Source organism: Oncorhynchus nerka, linkage group LG15 (genome assembly GCF_034236695.1).
Source record: "Oncorhynchus nerka isolate Pitt River linkage group LG15, Oner_Uvic_2.0, whole genome shotgun sequence".
NCBI classification, from domain to species: domain Eukaryota; kingdom Metazoa; phylum Chordata; class Actinopteri; order Salmoniformes; family Salmonidae; genus Oncorhynchus; species Oncorhynchus nerka.
In genome coordinates, this window is record NC_088410.1 from 64,663,247 (window position 1) to 64,677,597 (window position 14,351).

Sequence of the window (14,351 nt, forward strand, 5' to 3'; positions counted from 1 at the left end):
TTTTTTCTCACTCTATATTGAGTGTTTAGCCGGGTGTTTTAAAGGCTAAATTAAAATCGTATCTTCCACTCCTCCTTTCTCCCTTCATCTCTGCTGTGTTTGAATTTGTCCAAGGCTTCATGAAATATTTCGGACATTCTGCTGTTTTGAAACTATTGTTGTTATAATTAATTAATAACATTTTGTGGGTCCATGATATGATTAAAGATGCCCTGGATTTAACAGAGTGTTATACAAAGTCATTCACATTTACGAAGGATAGAAGGACAAACGTTTACCCTAACTACTAGAAAAAAAAAAAAAAAATTCATTATCTTGTAATTAATCTCTCTAAAATAAAACAATGTATTGAAATGCAAATCTATGAGTTTAGTATAATTCATTCTTCTAATATACCATTCTAAAAATATATTTTAAAAATATAACTTTTTGCACAATGAGTGTGTTCTTTTTTCATGTTCTTGTTGAGTTATATGCTCGTACAGTATTATCAATTGTACAAATGTGGAACTTTAAAATGGAAAATCTGAGTGTTTTCAGTACTTTCAATCCAGCCTAAATGGATGCTATTATCCCCTCCCCAGTATCAATGGTGATTGGATATGAAGTATGACATTGAACCACAACCACACATCTGAGAGAGTATTAAAATATAAAGGAGAGCGGGTTAAACCTAACCCTAACCTGTCTGGATAAAACACACACAATCAAAAAGAAAAAAAAGAAGTAAACAAACAAAACAACAAAGAATACCCTGTACAGAATTGAAAATATTCGGTTAATGCGGTTAGTGCTACCCGGGAGGCGGGAGGCAGAGGTGTGATGGGAATGAGGAAACAGACAGGAAATCAAAGTGGCCGTTACCTTTCTAATGGCTGAACCAAACTGTTGATAAACAAGGATGAAAGTTCACCTCTCAGATAGAGTCATAAAATAACAGACCAAAGAAAATATACTATTTATATGATAAAAAAAGGAAAACAATATACATAAAATACTGCATAACTGTGTGTGTATGTTTATCTGCCTATCATCCTGCATACACATATACCTACAGACATACAAACACTTGTGCACGCTATGCATACACATAGTCACATATAACTAAGGCCAGTTTTGAGGAAGAAAACACAAGGAAATCAACAACATTTCTTTTAGCACAATGCTGATTCAGTAATTCCTAAATCTACAGTGTGTGACCAGATCTGCAGAGTTATGCACAATGTCCTCCTGTTTGGGTCCTGTCTGTACTATCTATTCCCTCCCCTACCTCACTTGCTCTCATTATGGGTGTTTGAACGACTCCTCTCTCCCCGGGAGAGCACATGATTCCCCTGTCCCCCACCTGACTGGGCCTCCAAGGGGAACACACTGTTACCCAGCATTCTCTGGGAGCCCTCCAGGTGGTTGGCCATGCGGTGGTGGCTGCTGTAGGAGCTGAGCTTGGGGCTGGCTTTCCCCAGAAGCCTCTGGGAGGCGTTTGTACCCGAGCTATCATGGAGGTGTTCCTCCTCGTCCGTGTCAGCATCAATGAACTTACTGATGGACGCGTCATGGAATGTGAAGACTGTCGGGATCAGGGTCTCAGGGGGTGGAGTCTTGCTGCTGGCAGTGGTGTAGACAGACACCTCAGGACTCATGAGGGAGTGGGCAGAGAGGGCAGAGCTATCTGAGAGGGCCCCGCCCCCTGGCCCCTGTGGTAAGGAGGAGGAGGAAGGGTCTGCGTCCCCGCCTTTGAAGTTGACCTTGAGGGAGCGGTTCTTTAGCGGGTTGCTGAAGCGTAGGCCCCGGGGGCTGTCAGAGAACAGGCCGTGCTTGGAGCCTCGTCCTCCAGGGACCTTGGTGGCGCTGTGGGGGGACACCATGGCCTCGTGCTCCAGGGTGGTCTCGAGCACGGGGTTGGTGCTAACCCTCCCTGGAACAATGGTGCTGGGGCTGTGGGAGAAGCGAGCACTTTCGTTGAAGTCAGCAGCACAACTCATGAAGCTGTCAATACTGGACATGCTCCTCATGTCTGTGGTTGGGGCAGGCTCTGTGGGGATGATACCCATCTCAATCTCGTCTCTCTTCTTGGGCGCTTTAGACAAATGCCCCTTGTCCTTACTGTTCAGGTTAGGCTGAGACTGGGTCTTAGCCATCTTGTTGTACATCTCCTCCAGTTTCTGAGCGTTGAGTTGCTGAGGGCTGGCGGGATGGGCTTTGTCTGGTGAGCTGGGCTCTAATGACTGAGTGAAGCCCATCTCTGAGGTGGTCCTCTTGGGAGTCTCTTTCCTGTGGCTAAGAGACAGGTGGTTGTCCTGCACCTTCCCCATGTTCTCTCCATTATTTTCTACCACTACGTCTATGAGCTCGACACTGCGTGCAAACGCCTCCTTCATGTTCATGGAGATGATGCTGCCGTTCCTCTTGGCCCTCTCCAGGGCCTCCCGCCGTTTGATGGCCTTTTCCTGCCTCTTCTGCTCCTTGTAGAACTCTGAGAAGTTGTTGACGATGATGGGGATGGGCAAGGCTATCACCAACACTCCAGCTATGCAGCATAGACCCCCAATAATCTTACCCAGTAAAGTCTTTGGGTATATGTCCCCATACCCCACCGTAGTCATAGTAATGGTAGCCCACCAGAAGGAGGCCGGGATGCTTTTGAACTTGGTGTCCTCCTCGTCCTTCTCGGCGAAGAAGACAAGGCTGGAGAAGATCATAATGCCCATGGCCAGGAATAGGATGAGCAGGCCCAGCTCATTGTAGCTCCTCCTCAGGGTGAAGCCCAGAGACTGAAGCCCTGTGGAATGCCTGGCCAGCTTCAGAATACGGAGGATACGCATGATCCTGAAGATCTGCACCACCCTCCGGACGTTCTGGAACTGTAAAACGCTCTTATTGGATTCAGTCAGGAAGATGGTGACGTAGTAGGGTAGGATGGCCAGCAGGTCTATTATGTTTAGTGGACCCTTGAAGAACTTCCACTTACTGGGCGAGGAGATGAAGCGGAGCAGGTACTCCATGGTGAACCAGGCGATGCACACCGCTTCCACGTGAGCTAGCTGAGGGTTGTCTGTCACCTGGCCAAACTCGTCTATGTCCTGCAGCTCCGGGAGGGTGTTCAGAGACAAGGCAATGGTTGACAGCACGATAAAGAGGATGGAGATGATGGCCAGGACCTGTTGAAACACAACCAAGACAACATGCAAACGTCAGTGCATTGACATGTAGAACATTAATGCCAAATCATTTCAACGCTTTTGTGGGACAAAATTACTTTTCAACAACGCTTTAAACTTCTTGAGTACGGCTGCGGCAAATAATAACAGTCATTTTGTGAGGCTGACACCTGAAGAATATGATTAATTCATGACCCATTTAGCTCTCTGACTGATTCCTCCTGAACATTATGAAAAGGTTACTGTCATATCAGGACTACCAGCTTTTTAAGAGAAAAAAAAGGTCAAAGATAAATATGATTTAATTGCCTGGTTGAGCATTCATGTCTGACCCCCCCCTCCTCCCTCGAGCGCCCCATTTGTTCATGCACGAATGCTCCCCCCTTTAGCACGTCATCCTCATGCTTGTGTGACATTTTTGATGTTCTGGATTTCCCCTGATATGCGATTAAAATATTGGTATTATCTGAGTTTTTCGATGGCAAATGCCACTGTCTACTGGTGACCTAGCAAGCTAGACACCGGTATCACCCCCGCCTCCCACCTGATGTGTACCACAGTGTTAGCTAGCAGACAGTGTCCTTCGCTCCCGCCTGCTAAGCACCTGGCCTCATTATCAGAACTGCAGGAAAGCAGTGCCCGAAAGGCGGGGCGAAGGTCACTGTTTACCGGTATCCTAGCTTGCCACCTACTGTACTGGAGCGCCCCTGCTTCCCACCTTTGTACGGTAGTCTTAGCTTAAAAATGGACTCTTCTTGTCTTTTATGTGGCTTGTGATTGACAGAACATACATGAGATGAGGGTGCACATTGATCCAAAGATGGTGTGTGTATTACCAGCGTTCCCTATCTGAGCAAATTTGCGGGTGTTAAACTCTTGGTGTTGAGGTAAAAAGTGTTGTTTACATTATAGTCATTTAGCAGACGCTCTTATCCAGAGTGACCTTCAAGAGCAATTAGGTTTAAGTGCCTTGCTCAAGAGCACATCGACCAATTTTTCACCTAGGCGGTTCAGAGATTTCAACCAGCAACCTTTTGGTTACTTAACCGCTAGGCTATCTACCATCATTGAGTGTTGATGCTAGTGGGGTTAGTGGCGCAGCGGTCTAACGCACTGCATCTCAGTGCTAGAGGCGTCACTACAGACACCCTGGTTTGATTTCAGGCTGTATTACAACCGGCCATGATTGGGAGTCCCATAGTGTGGCGCACAATTGGCCCAGTGTTGTCCGGGTTTGGCTGGTGTAGGCCGTCATTGTAAATAACAGTTTGTTCATAACTGACTTGCCTAGTTAAATAAAAACATTTTTTAAAATTTTTTTTACAATTACAAAAAAATACCGGTGGGATTGAAATTGACGCCAAGTGCACAATGGAGCGTTATTTGAATCAAAAGCCCTATCACATTAAGAAGGAAATACATTTTGTTATCAAGGCATAAGCTAAATATATTTGATTTGTTTAACACTTTTTTTGGTTACTACATGATCCCATATGTGTTATTTCATAGTTTTGATGTCTTCACTATTATTGTACAATGTAGAAAATAGTCAAACTAAAGAAAAACCTTTGAATGAGTAGGTGTTCTAAAACATTTGACCTAATATGGACTTAGGGCAATTTTCTGTATACCCCCCTACCTTGTCACAACACAACTGATTGGCTCAAATGCAAGAAGAAGGAAAGAAATTCAACACATTAACTTTTAACAAGGCACACCTGTTAATTGAAATGCATTCCAGGTGAATACCTCATGAAGCTGGTTGAGAGAATGCCAAGAGTGTGCAAAGCTTTCATCAAGGCAAAGGGTGGCTATTTGAAGAATCTAAAACATAAAATATATTTAACAGTTCTTTGGTTACTACATGATTCCATATGTGTTATTTCATAGTTTTGATGTCTTCACTATTATTCTCCAATGTAGAAAATAGTACAAATAAAGAAAAACCCTGGGATGAATAGGTGTTCTAAAACTTTTGACCGGTACTGTACATATTTTTTTTACCCCCTTTTTCGTGACATCCTTGTCTCATCACTACAACTCCCCAACGGGCTTGGGAGAGGTGAAGGTCCTCCGAAACATGACTCACCAAACCACGCTTCTTAACACCTGCCCGCCTGGACACCTGGAAGCCAGCTGCACCAATATGTGAGAGGAAACACCGTTCAACTGACGACCAGAGTCAGCCTGCAGGCGCCCGGCCCACCACAAGGAGTCGTTAGAGCGGCCAAAACCTGCCCTAACCCGTACAATTGTGCGCTGTCCTATGGGACTCCCGGTCGAACCCGGGTCTGTAGTGATGCCTCAAGCGCTGCGATGCAGTGCACTCGGGAGGCCCGGAAGTCTAATTTTTCAATCTTCCCTACCTTGACAGTCATTCTAACTGCAAATTGCGGGTGATTAAAAGTTGCAATTGTTGGATATCCTAACTGGCTGAATTCCGATTGGAATTATGTAACACTACGCAAGCTAGTGATATGACTTTCAAACCAGTAGTTTCAGACAACTGTGTTAGGGTAAAACTAGGCTGTCAAAGTATGGTATTGTCAAAAAAGCAAAGCCTTGTTATAATGTAATTGTTTTGAGAAAATATGAGCTTAGGCACTCACTAATTGAAAGCTACAGGATGTCATCCATTGCAACAGTTGTGTCTCTGTCACTAGCAAACACAATCATGGGTGGCACTGGTACCATTTAAAATGCATTTTGAAGGCCCTTGGATCAATTCCCCCCCATTATTATTTTGGGCTGGGGTCTCAACTTACTGTTGCGAGTTAAAATAGTAGGCTACACAAGATGCCATTTCTAAATTTGGTTGTGCATCAGCAGTTTTCCTCTTGTTATGTTATTCACCAATAGTCAGGGAATTAGTCCATGTCAGCTAACAATTTTTAGATTTTTAGATTTTTAGCTAAATTAGGTTAGCAGCCATCTATCTAAACAAATAACTGCCCCCCCCGAAATGAGTAGAACTGCATGAAACGTGTTATAAAATTGCAAAATCTACTCTCCGCCCCATTGCAAAATGTGGAGAAATCATGAAACTTGCTTTAAAACTGTACACCCCATGGCAAAATGTGTAGAATTGCACAAAATTAACTTTAAACAGGACTGCAGCGTGCCTATTGAGTCATGCAAAAATGTTTTCTCTCTGTCTAGAGGGGGGCCACTACAGTGTTTTGCTTGCAATGTGGAGGCTTTGGATGTGGGTACGCAAACCATGTTTTTTTTTGTGGCCTCCACCCCATCAAAGTTTCCCATCCCTGCCCTACAGTGTTAAAACAACACCCCAAAGCAAGTTACTGTAACAGAATAGGTGTTAATTTAAGTCAGATGTTGCCCATGGTTTTAGGGACCAAACATTCTTAGGGTGTTAGTTCATCAACACTTTAAAAGTGTTAGTTTAACACTATTTCTGATGGTCACATATACAGTACACACTAAGAGATTCTTACATTTAACACTGTGGGTGTTACGTTTTTTATTTCAAAGTTGCTGTACAGCTGTAAATTGTGGTGTCATATCCCTGTCAAATGTGTGACTTTGTTCCCTCTCCTTCTTTCTGCCTATCCTCTCAGTCCCTCCCATCTGCCTCTCACCTTCAGACTGACTCCCTCAGACCTATTGTCCTAGTTCTTCTACAAAGCACCTTGCAAAGTGAGTCTGTCCTACTAGCAGACTACTAGAGACCTAGATTCATAGCACAGCCTGTGACTCCCCTGCATGATAAGAGCATTTGAACCTGTGTGGCAGTTACAGGGGACAGGAGGATGAGTACTACATGCTGAGTACATCAGGATCTGGACGAGGTGTTGTGGATTAACAGAGCGCATTCAGATCAGGGCCATGTACGCTGGGTGTGGCACACCTATTAGTCCTCTCCCAGCTAGTGTGTGTGTGTCATCTCGACACAAGGTCACAGTGGAGGTCCCTGTCCCTGTCCCCAGGTCAGTGGAATGCAGGATTACTCCCTGGCACCGCTCAGCATTCATTAGCTTTAATTAATCCTGGCAGGTGAGGTGCCTGCAAACCCACCCTGGCCTTTAGGGAGAGGCTGAGTGAGAGAGAAAGAGAGATAGAAAGAGACAGAGAGGTACAGGCAGTCTGGGCTATAGTGTTCCAGCATCAGCTCAATGCCCCAGCCAAAAGAGAGTGAATTAAAGGCCAGACAGTTCCAACTCAATCAGAGCCACACCTAACATGTTCTTCATCTTGTCAGGATCCTGAGGGACCAAAGTGATGTATAAAAATCACATTAGATCCAAAGGGGATTTGCTCCCATTAACGATTCTCTCAACCAATCACCGTTAATGACTCAAGTTCACACCATTTCAAGTGTAAACTGCACTTTACCTATTGGCAAGGACGAAGTCTATCTGACCATTGAATATTGTCATTGTATGTCTCCTTATATTTCCAATGTGTTTATAAGGATACTGTGTAGAGGTCGATCGATTAATCGGAATGACCGATTAATTAGGGCCGATTTCAAGTTTTCATAATGATTGGAAATCTGTGTTTTTGGACACCGATTTTTAAATATTTTTTTACACCTTTATTTATCCTTTATTTAACTAGGCAAGTCAGTTAAGAACACATTCTTATTTTCAATGATGGCCTAGGAACGGTGGGTTAACTGCCTTGTTCAGGGGCAGAATGACAGATTTTTACATTGTCAGCTCGGGGATTCGATCTTGCAACCTTACGGTTAACTAGTCCAACGCTCTAACCACCTGATTACATTGCACTCCACGAGGAGACTGCCTGTTACGCGAATGCAGTAAGAAGCCAATGTAAGTTGCTAGCTAGCATTAAACTTATCTTACAAAAAAACAATCTATCAATCATAATCACTAGTTAACTACACATGGTTGATAATATTACTAGTTTATCTAGTGTGTCCTGCGTTGCATTTAATCGATGCGGTGCGTATTCACGAAAAAGGACTGTCGTTGCTCCAACTTGTACCTAACCATAAACATCAATGCCTTTCTTAAAATCAATACACAAGTATATATTTTTAAACCTGCATATTTAGTTAATATTGCCTACTAACATGACTCGTTGCGAACTGTGAAGACTATTTCTTCCTAACAAAGACAGCCAACTTCGCCAAACGGGGGATGATTTAACAAAAGCGCATTTGCGAAAAAAGCACAATCGTTGCACAACTGTACCTAACCATAAACATCAATGCATTTCTTAAAATCAATACACAGAAGTATATATTTTTAAACCTGCATATTTAGCTAAAAGAAATCGAGGTTAGCAGGCAATATTAACCAGGTGAAATTGTCACTTCTCTTGTGTTCATTGCACGCATATATATATGCAACAGTTTGGGCCGCCTAATTTGCCAGAATTTTACGTAATTATGAAATAACATTGAAGGTTGTGCAATGTAACAGGAATATTTAGATTTAGGGATGCCACCCGTTAGATAAAATACGGAACGGTTCCGTATTTCACTGAAAGAATAAACGTCTTGTTTTCGAGATGATAGTTTCCGGATTCGACCATATTAATGACCTAAGGCTCATATTTCTGTGTCTTATTATGTTATAATTAAGTCTATGATTTGATAGAGCAGTCTGACTGAGCGGTGGTAGGCACCAGCAGGCTCGTAAGCATTCATTCAAACAGCACTATTGTGTGTTTTGCCAGCAGCTCTTCGCTGTGCTTCAAGCATTGAGCTGTTTATGACTTCAAGCCTATCAACTCCCGAGATTAGGCTGGTGTAACCGATGGCTAGCTAGTTAGCGGGGTGCGCGCTAATAGCGTTTCAAACATCACTCGCTCTGAGACTTGGAGTGGTTGTTCCCCTTGCTCTGCATGGGTAACGCTGCTTCGAGGGTGGCTGTTGTGGATGTGTTCCTGGTTCGAGCCCAGATAGGGGTGAGGAGAGGGACGGAAGCTATACTGTTACACTGGCAATACTAAAGTGCCTATAAGAACATCCAATAGTCAAAGGTATAGGAAATACAAATCGTATAGAGAGAAATAGTCCTATAATTCCTATAACAACTACAACCTAAAACTTCTTACCTGGGAATATTAAAGACTCATGTTAAAAGGAACCACCAGCTTTCATATGTTCTCATGTTCTGAGCAAGGAACTTAAACATTATATTTTTTACATGGCACATATTGCACTTTTACTTTCTTCTCCAACACTTTGTTTTTGCATTATTTAAACCAAATTGAACATGTTTCATTATTTATTTGAGGCTAAATTGATTTTATTGATGTATTATATTAAGTTAAAATAAGTGTTCATTCAGTATTGTTGTAATTGTTATTATTACAAATGCATAAAAAATCAAATTGGCTGATTCATCGGTATCGGCTTCTTTTTTTTGGGTCCTACAATAATCGGTATCGGCATTGAAAAATCATAATCGGTCGACCTCTAATACTGTGTAGTGTTTGTGGTTCTTGAGTATTTCACTGACACACTTAAACTGACACACATTGGCTGATGTGGTTGTTAGGTATACTGTACCTCATGCATGACACATTACGTGTGCACATTACGCCTGACATCCAGACATGCAATACTGTTACTCTGTCTGTGGACCAAACACAAATGACGTTCCACAACATTCCACACACTTCAAGACATAACACACCATATCACGTGAACATTATCACACCTTTAAATGTATTATGTTATAGCATTAAATAAAGCAGAGATATCCGCTTGCCCTACTGAAAGATTCATCCAACCTGCTCTCTGTGTCTAGTCTACATGTAGATGTTTATCTCTCACACTCTCACTCTCAGTGTTGGGTTACAACGCCGGGATGGGGAGAGCTTAAGTGTTAGAACGTGGACCATGTAAAGCCATAGAGCCAGCTCCACGCACTGAGAATCCAGGTCAATTACACTGTACAAAAATATAACCGCAACATGCAACAATTACAGAGTTACAGTTTCAGTCATTTGAAATAAATGTATTAGGCCCTAATCTATGGATTTCACATGACTGGGAATACAGATATGCATCTGTTGGTCACAGATACCTTAAAGAAAAAGGTAGGGGCGTGGATCAGAAAACCAGTCAGTATCTGGAATGACCACCTCATGCAGCGCGCACATCTCTATGGGGTCAATTTCACGCCATATGTATTGAATTCAAAACAAAATAAATTGAGAACATGAAAAATAAAGTTGAGAATGTAAACATTATATTTTCGAGAATGGGTGAAATAACAGATGTCAAAATCAAAAACCAAACAATTGAAAGCAAAATGTATAGAATTGTAAACCAAAATAATACATCAAAAGCAAAACCCCAAAACTTGTAAGCAAATCATTTAAAAGCGAGAGCAAAACTGTGGCAAATGATCAAAGAAAATATTTGAAAACGAATGCAAAAATAATTTTCTCTTAACCTTCCCAGCAACCAATCCTATTAAATACATGTTGCCTATGCTCTTGCCTGCATGTACTACCTTTTGGTTACACTACACGTATCTTTGCTTTAAATGTCTGTTTCTTTGCTTTCACTGCCAGTCTTTTCGATTTCGAGTTTTGGCATTATTTTTCCATGAAGGGCGGGGTTTAGAGGGAAGCATAGACAATGAGTCTCTATTGGTCCGCTAGTTTTCGATTCGAGTGACGGTTCATCTTAACCCATCAATGAACATGATAGACAGGCTTTTTTTCTATTGCCTACTTAAGTAAACGTTCTGACATCACCTTGTTTTAGTGTTTTAGCTAACGTACTTCAAAATTGTCAGTCACGTGTCAATAATGTATAGATATTAGAAGCATGTCTATCTAATACATTTAATGACAAACCATCTAACTACTTAGGTAGACATATGAATGACCTGTTTCACAACGTTCGGCGCAGGTGTATGGCGAACCAGTCACCAACACCTGCGCCGAACGTTGTGCAACAGGTAATTCATGTTCACGATTTATTTAATTTTGAATTCAATACATATGGCGTGAGATTGACCCCATACATCTCCTTCGCATAGAGTTGACTAGGCTGTTGATTGTAGCCTGTGGAATGTTGTCCTCTTCAATTGCTGTGCGAAGTTCAATCCATTTTAGAATAAGACTGTAACGTAACAAAGTGTGGAAAAAGTCAAGAGGTCTGAATACTTTCCGAAGGCACTGTATTGATATTTTTGACAACTTTTACTTTTCCCTCACTACATTCTTTAAAAAAGTATGAACTTTTAACTCCATACGTCCCTGACACCCAAAAGTACTCTTTGCATTTTGAATGCTTAGCGGGACAGGAAAATTCACACACTTATCAAGAAAACATCCCTGGGTCATCCCTACAGCGGCTGATCTGGCGGACTCACTAAACACATGTTTTGTTTGTAAATGATGTCTGAGTGTTAGAGCGTGCCCCTGGATATCTGTAAATAAAAAATGTAATGGTGCCGTGTGGTTTGATTAATATTTGGAATTTGACATTTGTTATACTTTTACCTTTACTTTTGGTACTTAAGTATATTTGAGCAATTACATGTACTTTTGATACTTAAGTATATTTAAAACCAAATACTTTTAGACTTTTAGATTCTACTAGGTGACTTTTACTTTTTCTAAAGCATGACTATTGGGTACTTTCTCCACCACTGGTGACAGTGTCTGGTGAGTATGCAGGCCATGGAAGAACTGGGACAGTTTCAGCTCCAGGAATTGTGTACAGATCCTTGCGACATGGGGCCATGCATTATCATGCTGAAACATGGGGGGCTGGCGGTGGATAAATGGCACGACAATGGGCCTCAGGATTTCGTCACGGCATCACGGCATCTTAAAATTGCCATTGATAGTATGCAATTGTGTTCGTTGTTCGTAGCTTATGTCTGCCCATACCATAACCCCATCGCCACCATGGGGCACTTTGTTCACAACGTTGACATCAGCATACCGTTTTCTCACACAACTCCATACAGGCGGTCTGCCATCTGCTCGGTACAGTTGAAACCGGGATTCATTCATGAAGAGCATACTTCTCCAGCGTGCTAGTGGCCATCGAAGGTGAGTATTTGTCCACTCAAGTCGGTTATGACCCCGAACTGCAGTCAGGCCAAGACCCTAGTGAGGATGACGAGCAGATGAGCTTCCCTGAGACAGTTTCTGACAGTTTGTAAAGGCATTCTTCAGTTGTGCAAACCCACAGTTTCATCAGCTATCCGGGTGGCTGGTCTCAGACGATCCTTTAGGTGAAGAAGCCGGATGTGGAGGTCCTGGGCTGGCGTGGTTACATGTGGTCTGCGGTTGTGAGGCCGGTTGGACATACTGCCAAATTCTCTAAAATGTCGTTGACGCGGCTTATGGTAGAGAAATTAACATTACATTCTCTGGCAACAGCTCTGGTGGACATTGCTGGAGTCAGCAGGCCAATTGCACACTCCCTCAAAACTTGAGACGTATGTGGCATTGTGTTGTGTGACATAACTGAACATTTTAGAGTGGCCTTTTATTGTCCCCAGCACAAGGTGCACCTGTGTAATTATCATGCTGTTTAATCAGCTTCTTGATATGCCACACTTGTCAGGTAGATGTATTATCTTAGCAAAGGAGAATGGCTCGCTAACATGGATGTAAACAAATTTGTGCATAAAAATTTAGATAAATCATTTTGTGCGTATGGAAACTTTCTGGGATCTTTTATTTCAGCTCATGAAACGGGACCAACACGTTACATTTTGCATTTATATTTTAGTTCAGTGTATATCAACTACAATCCAAGCAGCACAGTGTGGTGTGAATGGGAACTGTATGCACATCTCTCTGGTGAGTAAAGTAGCATACAAGGGAACACGGAGCTCTTGGCTCCCGAGGCCTGGTTCTAAAACGGGCCTTTGAGGGGAACTCACACTGATCAGATCATGGCTAATGTGGCCTGACGAGCAGACAGGGCTGCAGCGTGCCTAATGACTCGTACTAAATACGAACGGCAGCCTTGAAACTGACTCCAGGTGTGTGTGTGTGCTAACTATAGAAGAGCAGCCGAAGCATGACAGCCCCCCCTCCCCCTCAATCTCTCTCCCATAATGCATCTTCCCACTCCAGTCTGGGCGCAGTGCCAGTCCCAGCCAGCCAGGCAGAGAAGAGATCACAGTGACATGGATTCACTCAGAGAGAAGTATACCCAGGCCACTCATAGCAAAGACAACACTCTACAGAGGTGGATGGGTTAGACTAGAGTGACTGACTGAAGCAGGGAATCAGGCAGTGTGGCAGAAACGTGTGAGTTTCCTGGAGGAGGAAGTGTGAGGTGTGTGTGTGTGGAGATGGCATCAGGGTCCCACAAGATGGCAATTCGTATGGGTGTGGGAGCCAGGCAGAGGCCGGATCAGTGATGTGAGAGGAGTAGGGTTGATTTGTGGTAAGTGGGAGTGGGAGGTATTCTCAAGGGGACTGAATCATAGCGTGTGTGTCTGTAAGGTGGCCAGGCAGGGCAGCGGTGAAGGAACAGCAGGGTTGGATGTGTCTGTAAGGTGGCCAGGCAGGGCAGCGGTGAAGGAACAGCAGGGTTGGATGTGTCTGTAATGTGGCCAGGCAGGGCAGCGGTGAAGGAACAGCAGGGTTGGATGTGTCTGTAAGGAGGCCAGGCAGGGCAGCGGTGAAGGAACAGCAGGGTTGGATATGTCCATAAGGAGGCCGGGCAGGGATGAAGGAACAGCAGGGTTGGAATGTATCTGTAAGGAGGCCAGGCAGGGCAGCGGTGAAGGAACAGCAGGGTTGGAATGTGTCTGTAAGGAGGCCAGGCAGGGCAGTGGTGAAGGAACAGCAGGGTTGGATATGTCTGTAAGGTGGCCAGGCAGGGCAGCGGTGAAGGAACAGCAGGGTTGGATATGTCTGTAAGGTGGCCAGGCAGGGCAGGGGTGAAGGAACAGCAGGATTGGATGTGTCTGTAAGGTGGCCAGGCAGGGAAGGGGTGAAGGAACAGCAGGGTTGGATGTGTCTGTAAGGAGGCCAGGCAGGGCAGCGGTAAAGGAACAGCAGGGTTGGATGTGTCTGTAAGGAGGCCAGGCAGGGCAGCGGTAAAGGAACAGCAGGGTTGGATGTGTCTGTAAGGAGGCCAGGCAGGGCAGCGGTAAAGGAACAGCAGGGTTGGATGTGTCAGTAAGGAGGCCAGGCAGGGCAGCGGTAAAGGAACAGCAGGGTTGGATGTGTCAGGCAGGGCAGCGGTAAAGGAACAGCAGGGTTGTG

At 43.8% G+C, this 14,351-nt stretch overlaps 1 protein-coding gene across 1 annotated transcript in view; it reads right to left on the reverse strand.

The window, feature by feature from the left end:
• Nucleotides 1-804: 804 nt before the first annotated feature.
• LOC115143121 (potassium voltage-gated channel subfamily B member 1-like) overlaps nucleotides 805-14,351 on the reverse strand; it is a 77,018-nt gene continuing 63,471 nt past the window's right edge. Inside the window, exon 2 of the mRNA XM_029683223.2 lies at nucleotides 805-3,158. Coding sequence (XP_029539083.2) covers nucleotides 1,272-3,158 — 1,887 coding nt within the window. The 3' untranslated portion in view covers nucleotides 805-1,271. The remainder of the gene's footprint in view (nucleotides 3,159-14,351) is intronic.